Source organism: Dermacentor variabilis, chromosome 3 (genome assembly GCF_050947875.1).
Source record: "Dermacentor variabilis isolate Ectoservices chromosome 3, ASM5094787v1, whole genome shotgun sequence".
Lineage (NCBI taxonomy): Eukaryota > Metazoa > Arthropoda > Arachnida > Ixodida > Ixodidae > Dermacentor > Dermacentor variabilis.
This window is the reverse complement of record NC_134570.1, coordinates 104,677,636-104,701,448: the sequence shown is the minus strand read 5'-3', so window position 1 is coordinate 104,701,448 and position 23,813 is coordinate 104,677,636. Positions and strand designations below refer to the sequence as shown.

General features: G+C 45.7%; 1 protein-coding gene across 1 annotated transcript in view; it reads left to right on the top strand.

Moving 5' to 3' along the window:
* Positions 1–19,765, top strand: part of LOC142574668 (nose resistant to fluoxetine protein 6-like) — a 29,656-nt gene extending 9,891 nt beyond the window's left edge. The window contains exons 4-10 of the mRNA XM_075683705.1: positions 1,005–1,089; positions 2,116–2,207; positions 3,659–3,838; positions 6,370–6,463; positions 8,594–8,680; positions 16,944–17,066; positions 19,573–19,765. Of these exons, the coding sequence (XP_075539820.1) occupies positions 1,005–1,089; positions 2,116–2,207; positions 3,659–3,838; positions 6,370–6,463; positions 8,594–8,680; positions 16,944–17,066; positions 19,573–19,765 (854 nt within the window). The remainder of the gene's footprint in view (positions 1–1,004; positions 1,090–2,115; positions 2,208–3,658; positions 3,839–6,369; positions 6,464–8,593; positions 8,681–16,943; positions 17,067–19,572) is intronic.
* The last annotated feature ends 4,048 nt before the right edge of the window (positions 19,766–23,813 follow it).

Genomic DNA, 23,813 nt, shown 5'->3' with positions numbered 1-23,813 from the left:
GTACACTGTCGCCGGGCTTTTTCTTTTTTTCATTTCGCTCAATCTACCAACATATCAATCAGAGTACGATTCTTCTTTCAATGTCATTAGGCGCTGGCACATGTGCTTTCTCTGTTGCTTTTAACTCGCTCTCGTTTCTCTAAACGTCAGCTGGCCATCTGTGCGCGTAACGGTTGAATGAAGATACGAGCGCTAAAGATGCATACCAAAGAAGCGCTGACTCGTGCCGGCCTCGGCGAGCACTCAGAAAGAATCCTCTGCTTCGCCTATTTGAAAACCAGCAACAAATTCTCCACTTGATGGCTCCTATGACTGGCTCCAAGAGCTTTGACCATTGTGCAGGATAGCCACCCCGCGAGCTTAGTGCCTCTGGAGCTGCGGTGCTGAGGTGGTGGTCGTGGGTTCGATCCCGGATGTGCCAGCAGCATATGGATGGAGGCGAATTGCAGAAATGCTCATATGCATTTATGTGCCCACTAAAGACACCCAACTGGTGAAAATTAACCTCGAGTCACCCACTAGGGCGTGCCTTATAATTAGATGGCGGTTTGGCCGCGCAGCACTAAAGAATGTGAATAATTGTCGAAATTCACTGATTGGTGGTGATCGCTCACACCAGAAAATTGGTGCCATTCGGGTATCGCAAGAAATGCCACAGGCTGCATGTGTGTGAAGCGCCCTTTTAAAACAGCCTGGCTATAGTTACGTTTCTAAATATTTACCACAGAACAACTGGGTCTGCCTTCAAGTAGACAGTGTACCCACAAATATTAGCAGGATACAGTAGTGAAGGCTACAACTTGCATAAACACTCTGGGGTACGATTATCTGAATTGTCGCATCCCACACAGTGTCTACGCCCACAGTGTGCCACAATAACCACAGCACGTCTCTTAGTGGGTCGCTTGACGGAAGCTGTAGCTGTCCCTTCCGTCATAGGAAGTTTTGTAAGAGAGCAAAGAAACTCTGTGATTATATTACTCTAGCGTTCTCATTTGTCACAGTCAAGCCACCGCTGGTACGCCTGGAAGTATCAAATTGCGTGACAGGGCAAGTGGAACCGTGGACAAATGCGCAAATTGGAATTATGTAAGTTGTTCTGAATATTCTTGACATACTGGTGGTACGAACAATATGTTTACTCTACAAATATGGCCAAATATATCGTAATGCTGCCTCAATTTGTGTACGTTTCTTAGGGTGTAAATCGAGAACACTATATTTTTATTCGCTGTTATTGTGGATTTTTTGGTAGTTTTAGTTTTAGAGTATCCGTTTCATGAACGTTTTATATGGAAATGGTTGACTCTTCCATAAACAAGCAATTATTGGAAATTTATGGAATGAATCTTTTCTTTGAAAACGCATTCAGCTGAAACAATTGTGAGCTGGTTCTATAGAGGTATACGGTCATATATACGTACATTGAGGCTTCTGTCTAATAAGAATGTAAGGCTAAGCTCTTTTCACGTCATTACTTTGTATTTAAAAAAATGTTTGTCTGAAAACGTGAAGGCGAACGCCTCTTGTCGTACCTTTTCGTACTGCTTTATTGCGTTGAGTATCTTGAGTTCCGTGGGCGAAAAAGAATTGAGCATTGAGGGTTAACTTCCCCTGCTGCCCAAGGCATGTCTGAAGGCACAATAAAGAGAAAAACTATGTTTTGCTGAAATAGTAAAGTTACCTTCTACAATACCAATGCCACCCCTCTCGTCATGACAGAAGGCTTGGTAAACGAGAAAAAACGCAAAAGACGTCGCGGATTCTGACAGTCTCTCAAGTTAATTTTTTTTTACTGGGAACAAACTGCATTCAATATCCGCTAGCACAAACTGCTGTCGCAACAATCTGTGCACGAGAACACGCATTGAAATCTGTGACCTCAATTTGACGTACAGGCATTAGCGTCGGGCACGACATTGAAAAAACATAAGCTCCGCTTTGATGGCTCTTTTTTGTGATCAACTTCCTGCCACCAAATAAACAAAAGTAACATTTTTAATTACTAATTTATCAGTACAAACTGATTACATATTCACCTGTAGTGTCCGTCGAGAAATACCGCGACGTACATATACGCTGTTTTTATTATTTGCATTGTTTTACGGTTTGCAGGATGTTTTTGTGCGTCCTTCTAGTCATCATTATTGCCGCTACGTTGACAGACCGTTTAATGAAGCTCAAGCCAAAACTCATGGAAAAGTACGGTAGGTGTATTGCAATTGAGTACGTTTATTTGATGTTACGTCTACACTTTACATGCATGAATATTTCAAGAAAGACTATTTAATTTTCCTTTCTCCGTTTATTGTATTTTCGCACTTTCTTATGCTCCTTCATAGAAAATACACATGGCGAAAAAACAGACCGTAAGCATTCTCTTTCGATGCTAAATGTTATTTAGTGCAATATATAGGCAGATAATTTGAGATTGACAAAGAAGATCGAGAACAAGTCAAGTGCCGCGCAAAGAGGAATGGAAGGAAGAATGCTAAGCGTAGCATTAAGGGGGGGGGGGATACATGAAGAGAACGGTGTGTATCAAAGAGCAAAAATGGATAGCGGATATTCTAATTGACATTAAGGGGAAAAATGGAGTTGGGCAGGCTATGTAATGCGTAGGTTAGAAAACCGGTGGACCATTAAGGTTACAGAATGGATGCCGAGAGAAGAAAAACGCAGTCGATAACTGCAAAAGACTAGGTGGTGGGATAAAATTAGGAAACTCGCAGGCGCTAGTTGGAATCAGTTGGCGCAGGACAGGGTAATTGGAGATCGCAGACAGAGGCCTTCGTGCAGCAGTGCACCTAACATAGGCTGCGACTGCTGAACGGAGCACTTCGCGAATAGCACTATTTGGCATGAAATAAAGTAGGTTAACTGAAGCGTCGACAGATGACAATTTAAGAAAAGAAAATAGAATGCATTGAAGGTGGCCTTGTGTTCCTTCTGACACGTACTATTGGTTTCATTTCAAAGGCACATTAAAGGTAACTAATTCTAAGCAAACTAAAATTCATTCAGCCAAAGCAAACACTGACAAAGAAATCAATAACCTAAAGGAATATGCAAGCCACAAAACGACAGATTGCTATATCTTCCTATATAACCAGCAAGCAAAGAAAGAGGAATCACTAATTGACTAAATGCAAACATTGCTGGTCTCAATGTGCATAACTGAAAAATCAGCCACAGAAGGCAAATAGTAGGGATTATATGAAAAGTGAAAGACCACAGCAAAGACTCTTTCCTCTGACATCTGCGCCTTCATTTTATCCTGTTTTAGCTGTCACTGTGGAAAGGGGGAAGTTATGGTCTTTAGCTCAATCTCAGGAATGCTTAATTGCTTACGCTGTGAATGCGGTCAGTAGTGCCTTCATGTGCCCTAGGTCATTCTATTCCTGTGTGCCGCGACATGACAAGACCCATTAATCCTAGGAAAGTTGATTGTGATTCTGCTCCGCTACTACATGTTCTATTAGCAAATGGTGAATTTTCATTAATATTGCACTTGCACAAGATAAGTTTGAGTAGGTTTTCTCATGTTCAAGCATTGCCAAGCTTTCTATCTTTCATACGTACGGAGGTGCACACGTACTGCAGAATCAATTTCTCAACACTGACTTTTCGTAATAATGATTTGGCGCCTCCTTTCTAGGTGCGCTTGGTGATCTTGTGAAAGGTTTCTCCGCCACGTCAAACACGCGCATGTTGCTCAAGGTCGCCGAGAAGTCAAACACTGACCATTACGCCCTGCAGTTCCTGCATGGCATGAGATTCTTCTCCATCGTCCACATAGTGTTTTGCCATTGCGGTCAAACGATGTCCGACAATTGGTGTGAGTAGATTAGAAACATGCGTAGTTTTTCTTTCTGCTGTGCTCGCTTGCATTTCGCAGCTTTCGGCTATAGTTTAGCTTAAAATTACAACAAAGGATGTTAACTGGATGCTCAGTAGAATACCCAAATGAGGTTTCGCACATTTGCACTTAGGAGACTACATTTGCATGTCTTAGGGAAAAGCAGGGTAGGTTATGAGCCTAGGTATAAAGGCAAACATTCAGTGTTTGTGCTTCACCATTTACGCCAGGATGTTGTCGCGCGTTCCATGGTATCCAGGTTCAGTATTAAACTAAATTTGCGTTCAAAGTGACTACAGTTTTTTCGTTATGCGCCAAATAGAGCGTCAAATAGAATCTGTCAAAATCTATAGCCGAAGCGGTATCTGGTGCGTGCACTCTGATACGGCATGGACACCCTTGCCTGTGTGTATGCGTTCCTTGTGCCTGCGCACCTCAACCTTTTTGCAGTAAGGGTCTATTGGTGCTTACGGAATGTTTATGTAGCAATGTAGGCGAAGTTTGTACTTCAATCCACGAAGAAAAAAATTATTGTTCGCTATCGCAAAGCTGCGCATTGATCACAATGCTAAAACACTACCACCAATAGGGCCTAAACGATCTGCAATAATTGTGATGCACCCCACCCACGCGACCACATTCCTCAGAAAAAGAAATGAGTGTATCCATGTGTCATCTCGTAAATCCGTTATTCACGGGTATCGACATTGCATGTGCATGTTCAGTGTCTTTGTGGTGGTGATTCGTGCAGAGTTGAGTCTAAAATAAGGATACGTGCTGCATATCAATTCGGGTGCATTGCTCGTGGCGTGCCACGCGAGGACGGTGTCAAGAAATCTGAAAAAGTCATTCCGAATAAGGACGCATGTCCTACATAAACTATGGCGGCTAAAAGTCACAGTCCGAAGCGCCGTCTCGTAACATTACTAAGAAACTCCTAAGAGAAGCTGTTGATGTCCCACCTGTATGCAACAGGGGCGAAAATGTATATGTCTCATGTATTGGCGAGCTGCGCGGGCAACGCTGTCTAGAAACACTTTATTTAACCACAACCTTCGCCTGTCTTGGGGCATCCTTGCACGTTAGAGTTAAAGGATAATACACTCACAGCGAACAAATCCGCGTGACGCTTTTTTCCACAAGTATTCATCGTGTGACGTGACTGATAAAAGAATGGGCAGCTACAAAGCTCACCCGATGAACGAACACGTCAGAGGCCTGCTGAAGTTCGAATCTGAATGATACGTTTCTTCATTGGTGTTTATTTAAAAGGACACTCACACAAAAATTTTCTATCCCGCTTTTCGTTTGTTACTTTAACGATAGCTGGTGGACCCACAACTACGGTGTCGTGCCAAAAATCCTTGAACAGAAAAAATAATCACCAATGCTATCCTCCTTTAAGGCAACCGTTTAAAGATGTGTGCCAAACAAAGAAATCAAGCACAACTTTTTGGCGTAGGCTTGTGTACAAGTCATTCAAGTGCGTCATGAAAATCAAAGGTATCAAACCGCTGAAGCATGTACGGGTCAATCTGGCCCAGTGGTAGGAAGCAGTACAGTGATCATGTCTTGCCTGAAACTGTAGGCATGCCATATAAGCAATTATTTCACAACACGCTTCTCTGCATTCCACACAGGATAACCTTAGGCCACTATTTTGTAGTAATGCCTTGCACTCGATTATGTGCCTCCTTTATCGTGTACCACTCGCTGGCGGCTGATCCTATCGATAACGCAAGCGTAGAGTCGTTCTGCCCACTGACGAAGCTCGAAAGGTAGTATCATCGGAAGGGACATCGCTACAAAATAGCGCAAGTGACCTGCTGCTGTTATCCTCTGAACTCGTGCCTCATGAAAGTTATCGGGACTTGGCGGTCGGTTCTGTATGAACGCGCAGCGCCCTTCATATTTCTGACCTTTTCTTCTCTATTATTCCTTCCTCTAAAATTTTCGATGTGAAGTGCACAATGCGGCTGCGACTACTGCACCAACCCAAACACCAGTGATATCACGTGACACCCCTCCCCCTCCTTCTCACAACCCTAAATTTTCGCGACGCACACATATCCCTTTTAAACGAAACGCCAGAGAATTTCGACTTCATCAGAATAAAAGATGTTATAATTTATTATTCATTGCACTTGGAGGAATTGGGGAGTCATATACCGCGATGATGGAGTGGACGGCTATATAAAGAGCAAGAAAAGCGAGACGAACATTTTGTGTCAGTTTCTTTTCCACTCCTTAAAAAGCAAAACCACGAGTGGAAAAATAAAAATTCTACGGACTCGAGGCATGTTTTTCGCATTCCTTAGGAGCCAAGCTGCGCAGGGGCTCTTTCATTCTACTGGCTAATTCTCAAGGGATTAAATTCAAATGCCTTCATCCAGTAGAAATGCCTATGTCTCTATGCTACCATTCCCTCAGCACGGAACGTCGCCACAAATGAATAGTGTATTGCCCTGTTGCATGTAGTTATGAAGTCAAACTTTTATATCCTTTTCTAGCACGTTACCTGAATTTGCTCATCGCCTCTGAAGAATGGTCATACATGTTCCTAAGCGCTGGGTTCAGCAGCGTTGGAACGTTCTTTTTCCTCAGGTAGGTGGTGCAAACCGTCACAAATTCCAAAATGTGGCTGTAGAGACGTAATATTAGTATACTAAATGACAATATAACCATATCGGTGAACTATTCCCTGAATGCGACGCTTTTGTGGAGCCATAGTTGTAGAGACTGAATGAAATGGAAATTGTATCTATTTATTTCAAGATTTATGAAATCTGAGTAAAATAGAAAGCAAGGGCGAAAGCAGTATTTTTCTTATATATCATAAAACGAACACAGCGGGTTGTTTTCGGTTATTCAGGAAACAGGGAAGTGACACGGATAATTACAAATGCGCTCTTAGTGTGGCGCTTATATTCCTGTCTTCGTTTTTGTCTCCAACCTAGTTTCGGTCTGACGTGCGCGCTTCCGCGATAGCACCGCCACCTCATAGAACCCCCCCCCCCCCCCCGAAAAAAAGCCTGCTCTGCAGGTACTGCAGCTGGCATAAACACGCAAGAGTAGCTCTTGTGCTGTGGCACGAACATTGTAACGGAGAATCCATTTCAGTAGTGGTCCTCAGAGTGCGGGCGTGACCCCTCCAAAAGGTGGATACGCACTGAGCTCATCCTACTCCCCCCGCCCCCTCCGCCCCCGCCACCACCACCACCACCACCACGGGGTGCGTGCTGCAGCGCGCTAACAAAAATCCTGACAGAGCAAACCGAGGTGATGATGACAGAAGTTCATTAAGAGTAGACGAATTAGTTTGGTCGCCCTCCTTGTGGGTGGCTTCCTCCATCCAGGAAGCCACATGACCTGGCCGCCCACCTTGCCTTGTTTGTAAGCTGACGCTGGATAAACGCAGAGATGCGCAAAAATTTTTTAGAAACATACAGCAGATTGCGGAACTGTTTCAGAGCTCGCCAAATGATGACTATTTTGATGACGAGAGCGGTGAGCGTACCGGTACGTTAGTGGCACTGAAAGGATTAAGTGGTATTCACGCGCCGAGCTCTCTACGCTGACGGCAGCATGACACGATGAGACGTCACGGGGCTTCGTGCTCCTCTCCCGCTCACAGGGACTGGACTGTATGGGGAATGAGGGATTTCAGTGCTGGCAGAGGGTTATACTATCGACCCTGAGCGCATACACGCGGGCCCGTGCATGGTCTCCCAAAGACACGCCAATTTCTTCACGAATGAGAAGAGAAGGAGTTGCTTCGTCACTTACTGAGTCTCGACGTGTTTTTGCCATTGAAAGAAAATCGCCGTGAGATGAACAAGACTGTCGAGCGTCCATAAAGCCTGCGGCTCTTTCGATGCAGCCTGTACACGGTGAGCGCGGGAGCACGGTGTAATAGGTTCCTAGGCTAGTCAGCAGGATCATCGCTGCCTCCCTCACTTAGAGGAAGTGTTTTGTGCCCGCGCAGCAAAACGTCTCCCATCGATCGGCGATATCTACGTCAGCACCTTGGCCCCCAAAAGGCGTGGCGTTGTTATTTAATGCACACTCGGCTCTATGAAGCAAGGCATTCCTCCCCTTTGTGAATGATACCACTTTAGGAGGCAATTTAGTTATAATTGAATTATAAACGGCCACCTAATTCCAAGCAGACACTGTAGAAATAAATGAAATTAGGCTGAGAGACTGCGGTAAGTTCAGGCCACCGCCACTAAATAAATCTCGCCTTTCTTTCTTTTCTGGCTTACCAATCGTGCTCCGACGGTACATATATTTGGTCTTTGATACGCGCAAGTTATAGATACAGCTTAAATTATTATTTCGGTTTAATGCATTTTTAAAAACGTGCAAACTGCAGATAAAGTATGATAGCTGCTCCTCAAGTGACTCTAATGGGTTGTATACGCACTGCAACGGACCTCTGCAAAAGAGATGAAGTTCCAAAGATGTGCATAAAAAACTGTGTTTGTGCATTTCCCTATTGTCTGATTGTCGAGGAGATTGTACAATGAGGAGTACGCAGCCCAGATACATTATTGGCAACACGAAGATAGTCTCTCTCTTTTTTAACGATGTTAAATCGGTTACATTGGACTGAGCGGCTCTCATTAAATTAACCAAAATATAAGCAACTTGCTCTAGTTTGCCTTCATTAGTTTATGGTGAGGTTTTCATAACCATGATTTCTGATATCGGGTTCGTCAAATTCTCTTGCAGTGGATTTTTCTTGTGCCTCACTCTCAGCAGGGAGAAGAGAGGCGGGCCTATCGTTTTCATCATTGCCGTGATACAGCGATTTATCAGGTGACCTGCACATTGCTTCGCTTTACTAGAGATATAAAGATAGTAACAACTGTGACCATCGTGTACTGGCCGAGCGGAAGCACTGACGCAGAAACCACGAATTCTTTTTAATGTGCTCTTGCGATATGTGTTAACGTCATACCCCGCCCCGTTACTCAGCGAAAGCTGAAATGCACCTGGACAGAACTCTTACCTATCAGTAGGATGGATAAACGAAAGCAATGTTGCAATCACAATGACCAGGAAAGCGTGATGGCGTTCATCTAAGCAGAAGCTGCTCGCATTACCGTGAAGTGGACGATGTTCTTGCATTGCGTGCTACAATCACAACACCGATGCTGTGGAGTGTGTTTTTCGCTTACCACTGTATCGCTTTAACGGCAGCGTTTGCGAAACACACTGTCTTCTCTCCTGATATTAAACGAGGCCTTTAAAGTTCCTAAGTTTCGCTCCACACGCCATTGGGGGGGTGCCGCCAGATATGTTGCGCCAGATGAAGCTCCAAATCCAAATGTTGTAAATCCTGAGTAGACTTTTGCTTGTTTACTATTTTGATGTTTATATCTGTCGAGTTAACAAATTAACGTAATCATGAACTGAATATAAATTGTGATTTGCGCATAATAATGGCTGCAAATAATCAATATTTTCCTGAATAGGGCCAGGCCGTTTGGTTGTATTACTGTTGTTTGTTAATAAAGGGTGGATGTGTAATCTCTAGCACAGGACATTATTCGATCGTGACCGACAACATGCACACTCATATGATTTGGCCTTTTTTTATTTTGAACATCAAAACAAACAGGCAAAATAAGGCGACGATACGATTATGAGTATGAGCATACGGTAACCCTCGGGCTCCAGTTATTTGGCCAGTGGTATGACCTAGCGCTCTCCGCCGACTCGCATGGTTCTCGATTATCGATGGTACGCGTACCTTACGTCACTTACGGCTCTTGTACGAAATACCTAAGTATTTGTACGTGAGAAATTGCCCTATAGCTCACAAGGCATGGCACTGCGCTGCTAAGGTCGAAGTTGCGGATTTGATTACTGCCGAAGCGGCCGCATTTCGATGAGAGCGAGATTCAAAACCGTTAAGGAACTTCAGGTGCTCAAAATTAATCTACTAAGGCATACCTCATAGTTCTACGGCGTACGTCTTAGCCTGATTGTGGTTTTGACACGTAAAAAAAACTAATATACCCATTTTTTTGACAAATTGCGGCTTGAGGAAACACCACGACTGAGCTAGTGCCCATAGCAGGAACTTCTTCCCAACAGATCAGAGTAACGGTTGATGTCTATATGCCCAGATAGATTAGATTAGATTAGATTAGATAGATAGATAGATAGATAGATAGATAGATTAGATAGATTAGATAGATAGATAGATAGATAGATAAATAGATAGATAGATAAATAGATAAATAGATAGATAGATAGATAGATAGATAGATAGATAGATAGATAGATAGATAGATAGATAGATAGATAGATAGATAGATAGATAGATAGATAGATAGATAGATAGATAGATAGATAGATAGATAGATAGATAGATAGATAGATAGATAGATAGATAGATAGATATGCTCACGAGGTGCCGTTCAGAGCTAGAAAGCTGACCGGACGAAGCGGCTGTTAGAACATTACATAAATGCAACCCGGAGTGGACAGCTGCCGCAGTTAATTCAGGTTCGCTGGAGACTATACTGGACGCATTCAGCAAATATACATCAATGAATGTACACGTAGCTGTGCAAGAATAGTTGGCAAAATATAGCCATAGTTAATGGGCTGTCTAAAATTTACATACGCACTATATCACAGGGCTGTTATCCAGCTCTCACAAAAAAAGCCTGCTTTTTTATATGTTCGTTTGCTGCCCAGTATTATGTGACCTGTAATATAAAGACGAAAAAATAGTACTTCAATCCCCTATTACGTACTAATAGTGTAAGATATGCTCAGGCTTTGGCAATACTCACCCCTTAGTGATAGCGCAACACGTTCAGGCGGAACAGTTGCCGGTGAGGCAAACCAGTTTAAGCCCTCCTGCTCCAACACCGCTACCATTACCACCGCCTTGTAACCGCAGCGTTACGACTGCGTGCATTTTCGGATAGCATAGGTAATCCCTTAAGGCTGGGCATTAGGTCTTCGATCTTCATAAGCGGTGCGGCCATGAAAATCCGGAAGTGGGAAGGCTAGGAAAAAGAAAATCCGAGGAGACCTGAGACTTTTTAGAAGCTGTGATTGTGAAAGCAATATTGTCCACTTGAATTCCGCTGAGTGGTCCTTCGATTTAGGAGCTCCTCGCGGGCAAGCGAGCGCGTTGAGACGCTTGGACGAAGCCTCCTAGATAGCACAAGGACGATGCATTTTGATCCGTGATCTCATGCTACCTTGCCCGACTGACACAGAACCTAATAGATGCATGAGTGGATGCTATGAGCGTCCGCTTTGCAACATGCTGGTTGGTTGCGCCAAAAGCTCTTGTTATTAACTTGCTTATTGCCCTACCTATGTTAAAGAAAGAAAAAAGAAAACAAGATGAGTTCTGTTAACCAAACTCTCTTAACCCCTATTGTGAACTTCGTTTTCGTACGCCTCCGTTGTTTGTCGTTTCCCCACTTTTCTTCTAGCAATCTTCCGGATGCCTCTTACTAATCGCCATTGCGGACATGTCTACTTTCCCACTGCTTTTGCTGAACCCAAGGGCTCCAAGGAGGTGAAGTGGCTAAATAAACCGCTGGGCAGATATCTTCACATTCCAACAGAACGTCCTCCATCGTATCCCTCGCTTCACCGCAGCCAAGTACATGCTTCTTCTTGCTTCCTATACGTCGCTTTATAAGTGCACGTTCTAAGGAATCCTAACCTCGCATCGAAAAGTAATGAGCTTCCCTCTGAGTTATCATAAATTGTTTCTTTGCTTGTGTCGTTTTTCCCACTTAATTAGGTACTCATACCAAATTTGTGTTCCATTGCCGCCACCCATGAGATTACCTCAGGCTCTCTGACTTTCCGCTTGAGGTGCTTTGTAGCCATGTTGTTCACTATACAGGTCGTATACTTGCTGGCAAGCTTCCTAGTCCTTCTGCTCCGCTGTGAATCAATGTTTTTCCTGTAGAAATACCTGAACACACTCCCAGCCCGTTTGCTTCCTTCCATATTCTTTAGTCGTGCTTTATAATCAATTTTACTGTAAGCTTCTCTCCTTTAAAAGCTTGTCCAGCCCATATCGCCCTGCACAGATTCATTTGTAGTCTTCCTATGAGCGCCAATTGCGAAGTGTCCTACTGACCTTTGGTTGCCACAACTCCTTATTGTACCCCTTATTTCCAGCAAACAGCCGCATTTCCAAATGTAAGTCTTGGAACCAATACAGCTTTACACGTAGCCTGCAGCACTTCGTATGTATTGCATCCCCATATTGCTCTATGTTTCATTATGGCCGCATTTCCCTTCCCCTTTACTGTATTTCCATATATCTATTGTTTTAGTTCATCCATGTACCAAGGTAATTATATTCTTTCACGCGAGGTATTTCCTAGCCCCATATGAACACTGTCTGTTGAATGTTTTCATTGAATATCCTAACACCGGACTCTTTAAAACTAATTTAAAAGATAAATTCTCGCTTTCCTGCCCACATGTTTTAGCCAGACATTGCATATCACTTTGCTTATTAGCTATCGACACAATGTCATCCGCATAACAAAATACGGGAAGCTGATGGTCTAATACTATATCCGCCTGTTTATATGAGAGATGGAACCCGATATTACTTCCTTCTAGCACCCTCTCCATCCTCCCCATGTAGATCATAAACAGCAGTGGGGATAAAGGGCACACCTGCCTCAGTCCCTTGTTGACATCAACTTCCTCCTCGCTCCTCATCCCTTCCCATTCAACGCAAACGGTATTTTGTGGGTAAATCTATCTCAAAAGCTGTATAGAATCGCCGCCGATGCCTTCGCCTTCCAGAATATCCCTCAAAATGTCGCGGCCTACGTTGTCATACACTCCTGAAATTTCAAAAAGGCCGCATATAATGGTCTCCTTTCTGTTCTTAATATTTCAATACACTGAGTAAGGGCAAATAAGTTATCATCCGGACGCCTACCTATTCTGAAGGGAGCCTGAAGTTCCCCCAAAATGACATTATTTCCTGCCCATGCTTCAAGCTTTAATTTATTTGCTTCCGTTGCTAATCTGTATATTACCTCTGTAAGGGTCAACGGTCTATATGGGTGGATACTATCTTTATCTATCTTCTGTCCCCCAAGTGCGCCACAGTGATTCTGACGCCATTACTTTCATCACGACTGGCTTGGTCACAGAAATTTCGTTTGAAGTAGCATGACGTCATAAAGCCGAGAGCGCAGGGCGGCTATCTTGGAGGCGCTGGTTTATTGCAGTAAGTAAACCATCCGACATTTGAGCCGGGATTCGTAGGTTCGAAACTAAGTACCGCTAACATTGTTCTTTCGAATCTATTGTATTCTTAAATCAATAATTTATTTTTAGCAGTTACCAAGGCGCACTTAGAACGCATGCGAGAGTTCGCGTGGACAAGCAACTTGCGGATAACGCAATCTTCCGGACAGCGAGTGCGACATGCCGTCGCGGCGATGCTCTCTCTCCTCACTCAGTGCCTGGTTCGCTAACACAGCAGTAGGTGCTCGCTCTCGCCCGTTCTGTTCCGTTGAGGCGAGCTCGTGACGTGGCCTCACAGCTAATAAGAATAAGAATTCGATTGTCCAGACGACAGAGACCGGCTCTTCCGCTCAATCGACCGTATAATGTTTACGCTTCAAAAGTGCGGCCAATGTACGCCTACCGCTGATAATTAGCTCAATACTCCTTCCCCCCTTTTCTTTGTGTTTCAATACATGCAGAACTGCCATTCCACTGTTCTTCGTCATCATGTGCTTATACTTGATGCCACGCTTCGTATTCGGACCGGACACGAAGGCTTTCTTCCTCAATCTGTACAACGAAGTCGGCAGTCACTGGTGGCACCTGCTTCTGATGATCAGGAATTTTGTTGAGATCACTGCGTGGGTGAGACATGCTATGTTTTTCACGGTTGTGGTTACGAGCGCCACTTCAGTGTTGGAGTCCTTGTGGCCGTTATATTGTTCGTTGCATTAATAAGAGCACCACGTGTACATGGGGTGATTAAGCTGAACTGCTAAGTTGTTTGCTCTAGAATGGCGCACAGTAACTTATGGTAATTATCCTGGTTGCTAGTATTATGCTCAGAAGTTTGATCAAGAATATTTACAAAGGGGAGGGGGTGTTGTATGTGGCGATGTTGCTCAAAAGTTTCCCATCTACGCGTTTGCGACGGAACGATGAACCATATGTGACACTACTACGGCAAAACCGCGGTGTTCAGCATAGCCGCTCCAGATGGCATCATCGTTCCGTTGCAGTGAAATCGGCATGCTTTGAGTGGCATCGTGACAGACTGCACCCACTTTGACTTGAATGTGCATGAAACCGGTACCATGGTCAGAAACGTGGTATTATGTTCAACTCGTTGGATAACGCTACTGCTCTGCGCAAATTTCCGGCGCGTACGGCCCAGCGGTAGAGCAGAAAATGCCGTGTATGCGTGGCGCTCGTATTTTTGTATCGGACAGTATTTATCCTGGTACGGCAAGTTAGGGTGCCCCCGCTACGATCCCTTTTTTAATGCTGAATGAAGCAAAGGTCATGCGTTCACATGTATATGAGTGAGGATGTTATTTTTGCATTGTGTCAGCTCTGAATCTCTGGCCAAGAGAGCGTAAGGTGGGAGACTTTCAGGGCTGCAGACGCTATTCTGTAATATGTTCTACAATGTGTATATTGTAACTATCTAACATGACTATATATACAAAACATATCTTTTTCCCGTTGTGTAATGGACCACATCACTGATGTGTGACAATTCAGACACAGCTAAGATGAAAGAAAAAAGAATTTGTGGACAAGACAACACTAAAAATGTTGCGAAGTTTCAGCTTTTGCATCAGCTGTACCCGCACAAGTATTAGTGCAGTAATCTTGCCAAAAATGTAGCGACTGAACTGAATCTGCTGCAGTGAACGAACTTCTTCGTGATTACAGGATATGCTTCCGCACACGTGGTATCTGTCCACGGATTTCCAGCTCTTTACCACATCTCTCGTGATACTACTAGTTTTCAAAAGGTGAGTCATATACACAACGACCATCAGCTTTACCTCACTAAATAGACAGGCTGTGCTGGTAACTCTTTTTGGCACTCAGCGCTTCTCCCACACTCATACGGGTGCTGAAAGGGCCTACTTTTTCGCTGAATTTATTGCATGCAATCAACATCTTGGGCGTCAAAAAGAGTATCAAGATACGCGCAAGCCTCAAAGCGTAAACGCAAATCACTATATTAGCCTTTCCGCGAATCAGCTTCGATTTAATTTAGTAGGAGGTGTAGCTATCGCAACATGGACGCAGCAGCCAGTCACTTGGAAATGGAAAATCGCCGCGTTTCAGCACACGCTCTGTAGTCTGCCACGCTGCTAGATTAAGCTATACGCAAGAGCCCGAGCGAGACGGAGCGAATGCCGAAACGTCGGGACTTTCTGGAAATGAAGCTTAGAGCTAGTTGGTAAGGATTCATTATGCAAAAAAGAAGTGAGGCGTGCAGACAAGACACAAGAGTAGAGAAGTGGACAACGTGTTGTCCACTTACCTACTCTTGTGTCCTGCCTGCACGCCTCCTTTCTTTTTTGCATAAGGGACTTTCTGCTCCTACGTGACAAACGTGCGAGTATGACGTCATGAGAATTGCTACTCCTAGAAAAGAAAAAAGAAAGCGGTTCGTAGAAATAAATGGTGCGTAACAAATTTTGTAAGGCGCTATATTAGACCTAATTGCACATATTTTTTCTTGGATTTCGAGGTCCAAAATGTCCCTCTAACGCAAGGGAGAATTTATACTCGAGAATGTCTCAACAGTGACCACATATAACTCCTTTTCTTAGAATTATCGTGCATTCCAATTGGTTGCGTTGGCTCTGCTGGAACGTTCAGTCTGCCGAACGAGTGTTCTACGTCCGTGGGTCAAGGAAAACCTGGGAAAATGTAGCCAAGCTTGCCAAAACGCGCTATTCTCATCAAGAGAGGCCACAACACTCCCTTCTTTGTTAGGGTTGACTTGAGAATGTTGATAAATGTTAAGGACCACACGAAAAATGGTAGTTTCGCCAGAAGTATGAAGCGCTCACAGCGATAGCCGAGGGTCAAGTTGCTCCTAAATTCCTATCGAGGGATTGAAGGGGAAGGAGTGTTTTAAACTTGTGCGGACGCGAATATACACGGACGCGACATTCTTACACGACACTCTGACGCGACAAAATTTCTGGCTCCGTAAAAAGCTTTGAATTGTAAGGCATTAGAGCCCTTAAAATCGCTGTAAACGGATCACAGAAGCACCATTGCACTCGAGTAAAAGCGGCGTCAGTGAAACTACATCAGTTATAGATTGTGACCACTGACACTGTTTTGCACTTTATATAGCCTAAGAATATTTAGTAGAAAAGGCATGCGCTGTGATTTATTTTCTTGTGAGTTTTGTCTGCGCGCCGCAATTCTTCAGGAAATTATAAGGAGTAAATCAGTGAGGAATATAATCTCCGTTTGAGCGACTTTGACGGTTGAATAGTACCACGCGTTCTCGGCATATACGGCATGGATAAAAATGTTGCATACATATACACAAATATGTGCTAAATATTACGTAGATGGCGACGCTGACACCGACGGCAGCAATTCGCCAGGAGTGTCTACATAATTGCTATCGTAATGAAATCTACGCAATCAATCAGCCATTAGAACTCAACACAAACGAACATATTTAGCACGCGTTGCAATATGGTAAAATTGGTAATAACATCAATGGTGAAAAAAGACGCATTGACTATTTGATTCTAAACAGTTCCTTCGTTGTTTGTGTTGTGTTTTTTGGGAAAAGTGTTAGTTTTCTTAACACGTCGCCAACAACCCATGAGCGAGAGAAAACGCATGAAAAGCGTAAATACGAGCGCTGTGCGCTTTTGTGCATGTATAAACCTGTCTTTTCTTGTGTGGTTTTCTCGTGCTCTGTTAGGGAAATTCGTTCTCTACCAAAGGGCTCACTTTGACGCATAACTCCAGGAAAGAGTTTCTTATGAAGCTTCGGGCAATATCTTTTTCTTGATACCTATGCTATAATGTCTCTGTCCAGTCGGAAAATGCTGGCCGTGGGGGCATTCATTCTGTTGTCTTTCCTGGGCTGCGCCATCGGAACATGGGCAGTGGCCAGTTCTGACTTGCTGCCTTTCATGATCTTTCCCGGGCCCGTTCTACAGTAAGTGTTGAAGAAAACAAAGTGCGCATTTGGGAAACAGAACAGCCTCATGTCGAAAGCATGCCATTACCGCCTACGCACTTATAGCCACGGTTATTACGTTAGTCAGATGAAGTTTTTTTTCTGTGCGTGAACAACATATATTTTAGTTCATGCATACCAAAGACGGCGCGCGATGCGACTTTTTATAACCGTGGGTGAGCTTCTATTTTTGAATTTTGAAACGATGAGAACTATATGAGATGTACATTGCTTAGGCTGCTGCGAGGGGGAGTGCCTAAATGATGAAATGTTTATTGCCAACAATGAGTTGGTAAAATGTTACTAGTTTGAATTCGTAACAGTTACAAAAATGGTTGTCTACATTTACGCATTTTCGCCGTGAGTCTCCCCTGAAGGCCTTAGACAATTCTTATGTATTAGTGGACATGTTATGTATGGTTATCACCAGCATGCCTACGTCACAGAGTACAATCATTTTGAAGAGGCATAGTTGAGACACTGACTGCATCCGCAACGCAATTCCTCCTTAGCGCGATGTCGAAGGTGTGGAATGTTTCAGGGTAACACTGCAACATTAAAATAATTAACGTTTGTTCTGACGCGTTATTCTAGAGAGGTTGCAAAATAATGCTTAATTGCTTAATATATCCGTACCTATATAACGGCACGTTGGCCAATTAGAAGGCGCCGCATATATCACCTCTATTACGTGCAGTAGAACGCGGAACAACGAAATTACACAGATATGATATTAAACGCGCCGAACAGGCGGTATCAAATCGAAATATAAGCAACAAATTTCCTAAACTTGTTCTCGCCGCATGCCTAGTTCAGTGAAAAGTCAACACATAAAATTGTATTTACGAATTGCACTTAATATAAAAGGTGTGTGCGGAGCGTCTCCTGAAAGCTTCAGGTCACAGGAAAAAAGTACGCAGGTACGAAAATTAGTATTGCACACACGCAGGCAAGTGACTTTACCTGTGCATCACGCACAGGACGCATGTCTGATGGTTTGTTTACAAGGAGCCATCTCTAACGCTTCTGCTCTGATTGCTCATGACGGGTATGTTTGCAGACATTGCTTATTTTTACAGCGAAGCTGCATGCGGCTATAGTACGCTGGAATTCTTTCGCGTCCGTCGACAGAAAATGGTCGTCATCAATGGCTCATACCCCCGAAAGCACTAAACACTCGTGCCTACGTAAGCAGGCAAAAAATTCAATGGCCCGTAGCCCCGCAAGGCAGAGGCTACAAGCACACAGCAAAGGGAAGCAAACAGTGCTTGGATTTGTTGGAATCATTCATACAACATGCAGAACAGCATGTCAAAAACTGCCAACATCCACGGTTCAAACCCTCCTAAGTTTCAAGCAAAAAAAACACACTCACCCGAATGGGAAGATATTGCTCCGGAAGACGTTTCGGAGGATGCTGGCTGGAAAATTAACACCCAGAGGAATTCAACGACCAAGCCAAGGCCATCATGCAGCTTCAATGCAGTTAGTCCTAACGCCGGGCCGGGACCCAAGAACGGCAAAGTGAGTCCAAACTCGCCTGCTAGCGTCAAGAAGGGTATCATCCTTCGCGGTAAAATGCCTCCGCTGCCGAAAAATGATATCAAAGTTATCGTCATTATTAGGGGAGGTCTGAATATTGCTAAAATTGGTGCGGCCACGGTGGCTGGTGCATTCACAGCTGCTGCTTGCATACACGAGGTAAAGCGAGAAGCGGACACGATCTGCCCCAATTATGAGCAGAATATTGTGGTGCTTAGCCCGCCGGAAGAAGAAAACGCTGCGAAGTACGTGAGGATCAAGGATTTATGCATTGCTGGGAACATGCATGAAGCTGAGGCATATCGTGCAGCGCCGCATGAAATGTGCAAGGGAATCATAAGAAATGTTCCTCTCAGCAAGGGACCCGAAGCGCTAAGCCACAAGATTGTTAACCCGCGTAATCCCCTGGCCTTGGCGGCAAAACGCATCAAGGAGTTGGGTACGGTCATCATCACCTTCGATGGATACAAGGTGCCCAACTACGTTCGTTATGGTAACGCGCTGGTTAGGTGCACGCTTTACCGCAAGCAGATTGATGTTTGTTATGTTTGTGGGAAGCTGGGGCATCGCGCTGACGTCTGCCCCTCGCCGGAAGAAGTGGTTTGCAGGGGCTGAGGTTCAACCAAGCCCGGTGAGGCCCACCGGTATACGCCCAAGTGTGAACTGTGTGGGGGAGCGCATATCACAGCTACCAAGGAGTGCCAGCAGCGGTTGCGTAGCCCATATGTGGTCCGGCACCGTCGCTTTGAGCGGGCTATGAGGATATCAAGGCGGTGGATGAAGAGAAGGGAGGCTTCAGCTACGACGAAAGCCAGTTCCTGACGTTGGGCAAGGCGCAGGAGACTGAGCAAGGACAAGATCGTGGGCGTCGACGTTCAAGATCAAGATCAAGGAGACCAGGTAGAGCATCTCGCAGCTACTCCGGTGGCTGGTCTGGGAGCAGATCGGCGTCTAAGGTGCGCTTCGGACTGGACGGACAGTTGGGAACTGAGACTGTGCGGGGCCCCAATGGGACTGCGCCGCAGGGTGTGCGCAAGAGTGGTGTGTTGCAGGGTCTACAAGGCAAGGGCCCCAGTGGAGCGGCCAGTAGTTCCCAACTAGGCGGAGCGCACAAGCGCTCGAACGGAGATGCCTAGTTTGGTAAGGCCTGAGCATAGCAAGAATGAGGCGAGATTCAAGAGGGTAGAACAGGAAAACGTAGAGTTGAGAGAAATGGGGAGGTAGCTTAGGGCAGAAATCTCGGCCCTTAAGGGTGTGGCAGGACCTGCACCGGCCGAGAGGGCAGTGCCTGAGCCTATAGATAGCATGGATTTTGCTGATGTAGGTGAGGCTAGTGGGTCGCGCCCCTCAAATAGGAAGGCGATGACTCATTCGGCGGAGCCCGCGTCGAGGAAGCTGAGATCTGAGGTGAAGGAGATGCTGTCGAGTGCTGGAGATAGTGTTAAGCAGGTCAACGATGGTCTGGCGCAGCTGAATACGCGTCTCACAGAGTCGCTCGGTTTGATCGATGAAGGAGCTGCAATGTAGAATAGAGGCGTTCGCAAACAAATCCAGTCTGAGTGCCCCTTCCCTTCTTAGGTCGGGATCTCAGTCGGCTGGTTCCTCGACAGGGAAGTCTCAGGCTCAGCAAGATGGCTCGCAGCAACTGCTTCAACTTGGCGCGACAAAATGAGACTTTTTGTGTGTGGCAACGGAACTGTAGGGGGTATGCTCGTAAACGGGCGCCTCTATAGCATATATTCGCGGGTGTAAGGGTAGGTCGCAGGCTATTCTACTGCAGGAGACAATGACGGAAGAAGTTTCTTTGACGGGCTACGGAACCGTCTTCGGCGGATCCAAAGCTCGGGGGCCCTGCATTCTGTTGGATAGCAAACGGACGCAAGTGGTCCATGATCTTAAGATACCTTTCAGTTCCCTGGAGTATGTCATCATTGAGGTGATTCCTCACCTGTTGAACAAGAAAAGCGTGTTTATTTTGAACGTGTGTAGTGCACCGAGGGACAGGGTGCACAGATTCAAGATGCTTCTGCAGAAGGCTTCTAAGCTTACCGGGGACCATCCGCTGATCGTGGCTGGGGACTTTAATGCTCCGTACCACGTGTGGGGTTGCAAGCATGACACAGTTAAAGAGAGAGACCTTTAACAGAACGCTGCGGAGTTTGGCCTTACGCTGGTCACTGACCCTGCCTTTCCGACACGTATAGGGACGTCGTCGTGTAGGGATACTACCCCTGACCTCTGCTTTGCAAAGAACACGGCCAAGCCTAGTTGGTGCAATCTTGCCGAAGACTTAGGTAGTGATCATTATATTAACCAAGTCGTTCTTGAGGTAGAGGGTAGGCGCCCTAGGGCGTTAACGTTTATAGACTGGGATAAGTTTCGTGTGATCCGGGAGGAGAGAGGCGAAAGGGGGAAGGAATTCGAAGGCCTGTACCGGGCGTCCCTGGAGGATTGGGTCACCCAGGTGAGGGAGGATGTAAAGGAGGCTACGAACGAGATCACTACGGATTTGGAGGTGGATAGTGTTGATAGCAGGCTGGCCCATCTGATTGAAGCCAAGCGGTCTATGCTGGCTAGGGTGGAAGGGGCAGTGGCTTAATCGCAGGCTGCGTAAAAAGATTTTCGAGCTGAATAAGCTGATTGAGGAGCACTGTAAGCTTTTGTCTAGGCAACAGTGGGAAGAGCTATGCAACTTGGTGGACGAGCAAGTGCGCAACGGGAGGTCGTGGGGCTTGCTTAATCATTTGCTGAACGACTCCAATACGAGAGTTAGTCAGGGGCACGTCCTTGCTAGAGCTGTACACGAAGCAGTGGGGTCTGCCTCGGAGGAAGAGCTGGTTAAAAAGCTGGCCAACAAATACCTTCCTGTTGCGGACCCGGATGCTCTTCTGGCGGAGCAGGCCTGCACGGGAGACGAAAACTTTTCCCTAGATGAGAAATTTTCTGTGGAAGAGATACGCACGGTTTTGCATAACCTTAAGAACAAGTCGGTTCCCGGACCGGATGGGATTTCGAAGAAGCTTTTGAGGAATCTGGACGATAGGTCAATCAAGTACCTTACCGGGGAGGTTAACGCTATGTGGAGAGACGGGGTGGTTCAGGAGCAGTGGAGGACAGCTCTCACGGTGCTGATTCCCAAGGCTGGCAAAGTCCCGAGCATTGATAACTTAAGGCCTATTTCGCTCACTTCGTGTGTGGGCAAGGTAGCCGAGCATGCGGTGCTTAATCGGCTTACAAGGTACCTTGAAGAGAACCAGGTCTACCCCCACACTATGATTGGTTTTCGGGCCGGGCTGTCGACTCAAGACGCAATGAAGCTCATCAAGCATCAGGTCATTGATGGAGATGGAAGGGGCGTTAAGACCATCCAAGGACTGGACCTGGAGAAGGGTTTTGACAACGTTCGGCACTCCTTTATTCTTAAGTCCATTTCGGATCTTGGCCTCGGCGCGCGCTTTCATGACTATGTCAAGTCCTTCCTGTCAGGCAGGAAGGCTACCTTGAGGGTTGTGGAGCTGGAGTCAAAGACGTTAAATCTTGGAGACAGGGGCACTCCTCAGGGTGCCGTCATCTCGCCAACATTGTTCAATCTGGCCATGGTCATATTGACCAAGAAGCGCTTGGAGATTGAGGGGATTATAAGCACACCATGTATGCAGATGACGTGACCATATGGTGTCCCGGTGGTAGTGAGGACTATATCGAACGTGTTCTGCAGGAGGCAGAGATGTAATAGAGAATTATTTTGACCCGACTGGGTTAAGGTGCTCCCCCTCCAAGTCGGAGCTGTTGCTGTACAGACCCACTAGAAGGGAACCCAAGCCAAGGGGATGGATCCCCGTGGACCAACTGAGCATACAGTTTCGTACAAGAAATGGCGATCTCATACCTAGGGTAGATAAGATCATGGTTCTGGGGATGATGATTGAGTCGAACGGCGCCAATACGCTGAAGATCCAGAAGATCATTGACAAGACAGAAAATGCGGTACGCCTAGTGAAGAGGGTGGCTAACAGGCAGACGGGGTTCAAGGAGGATAGTTTGATTAGACTTATGCACGCATTTGTATTGTGTCAGTTTACTTATGTTGCGGCCATGCACAAGGGGAAACCATCAGAGAAGGAGAAGCTTGACACGCAGATTAGGAAGATCACGAAGAAAGTGTTGGGAGTGCTAATGTATACCAGCACCGACCGACTTCTCCAGCTGGGAATTCATAATACCTTAAATGAGATAGCTGAGGCTCAGGAGAGGACGCAGATGGTGCGTCTCTCTACGACTAGCGCGGGTCGGCAGATTCTGATAGAGTTAGGTGTTCCTCAGGAGAATATTTAGCAGCCTCATGCCGGTATTTCCTTGAAGGTCCGTAATCGGTATCACGAAAAGCCTGTTCCCAGGAACATGCATCCGGAGCGAAATGTGGGTAGAAAAAAGGCCAGGGGGGCTTGCCTGCTGAGACTCATTCGTGATGAGAATCAGAAGGTTGGCTTCGTCGATGCTTCTTTCAACGAGAAGAGGAAGGTGTTTACCATAGTTTTCGTGGACAATGAGGGTAGTGTCGTTAACGCTGCTACCGTTCGCACTGATAGGCCAGAGGTGGCGGAGCAAGCGGCGATTGCGCTCGCCCTGGTTGACAGGCGGAGGCTTTTTGTATATAGCGATTCAAAGTCTGCCGTTAGGGCCTTTGAGAAGGGCTCGGTGGCTAAGGTTGCTTTAAAAATTATGCAGACATGTGAGATCTCTCAGCACTACTTTTGTCGGTTTTCTGCTCACATTGGGATGATTGAGGGAGCCTCTCCGAATCTCAATGAGTCCGCTCATCAGGCTGCGCCAGATCTTACCCTCCGCTCTGCCCCGAATCACGGCGTGGCGGTACTCTTCGGGAACAGAGACTCCCCTTCCACATACAATGAAATCACGAAGTATTACCTTCTTAGTCGCAAGGATTACGGTTTGCCACATCCTAAACTAAACGGTGCTCATGCACTTACATTACGTTTACTACACACTGGTACTTATCCTTGCCCACGGAGACTGAACATGTTTTATCCGTAGACGTATACAGAGCCTTATTGCCAAGATTGTGGGGCTTTAGCCATGCTCGAACACATGCTCTGGTCTTGCGAAAGAATTGAAGACTGGGCGATCAAGGATGCGTCCAGGTGAGAGGCGGCACTTCGCAGC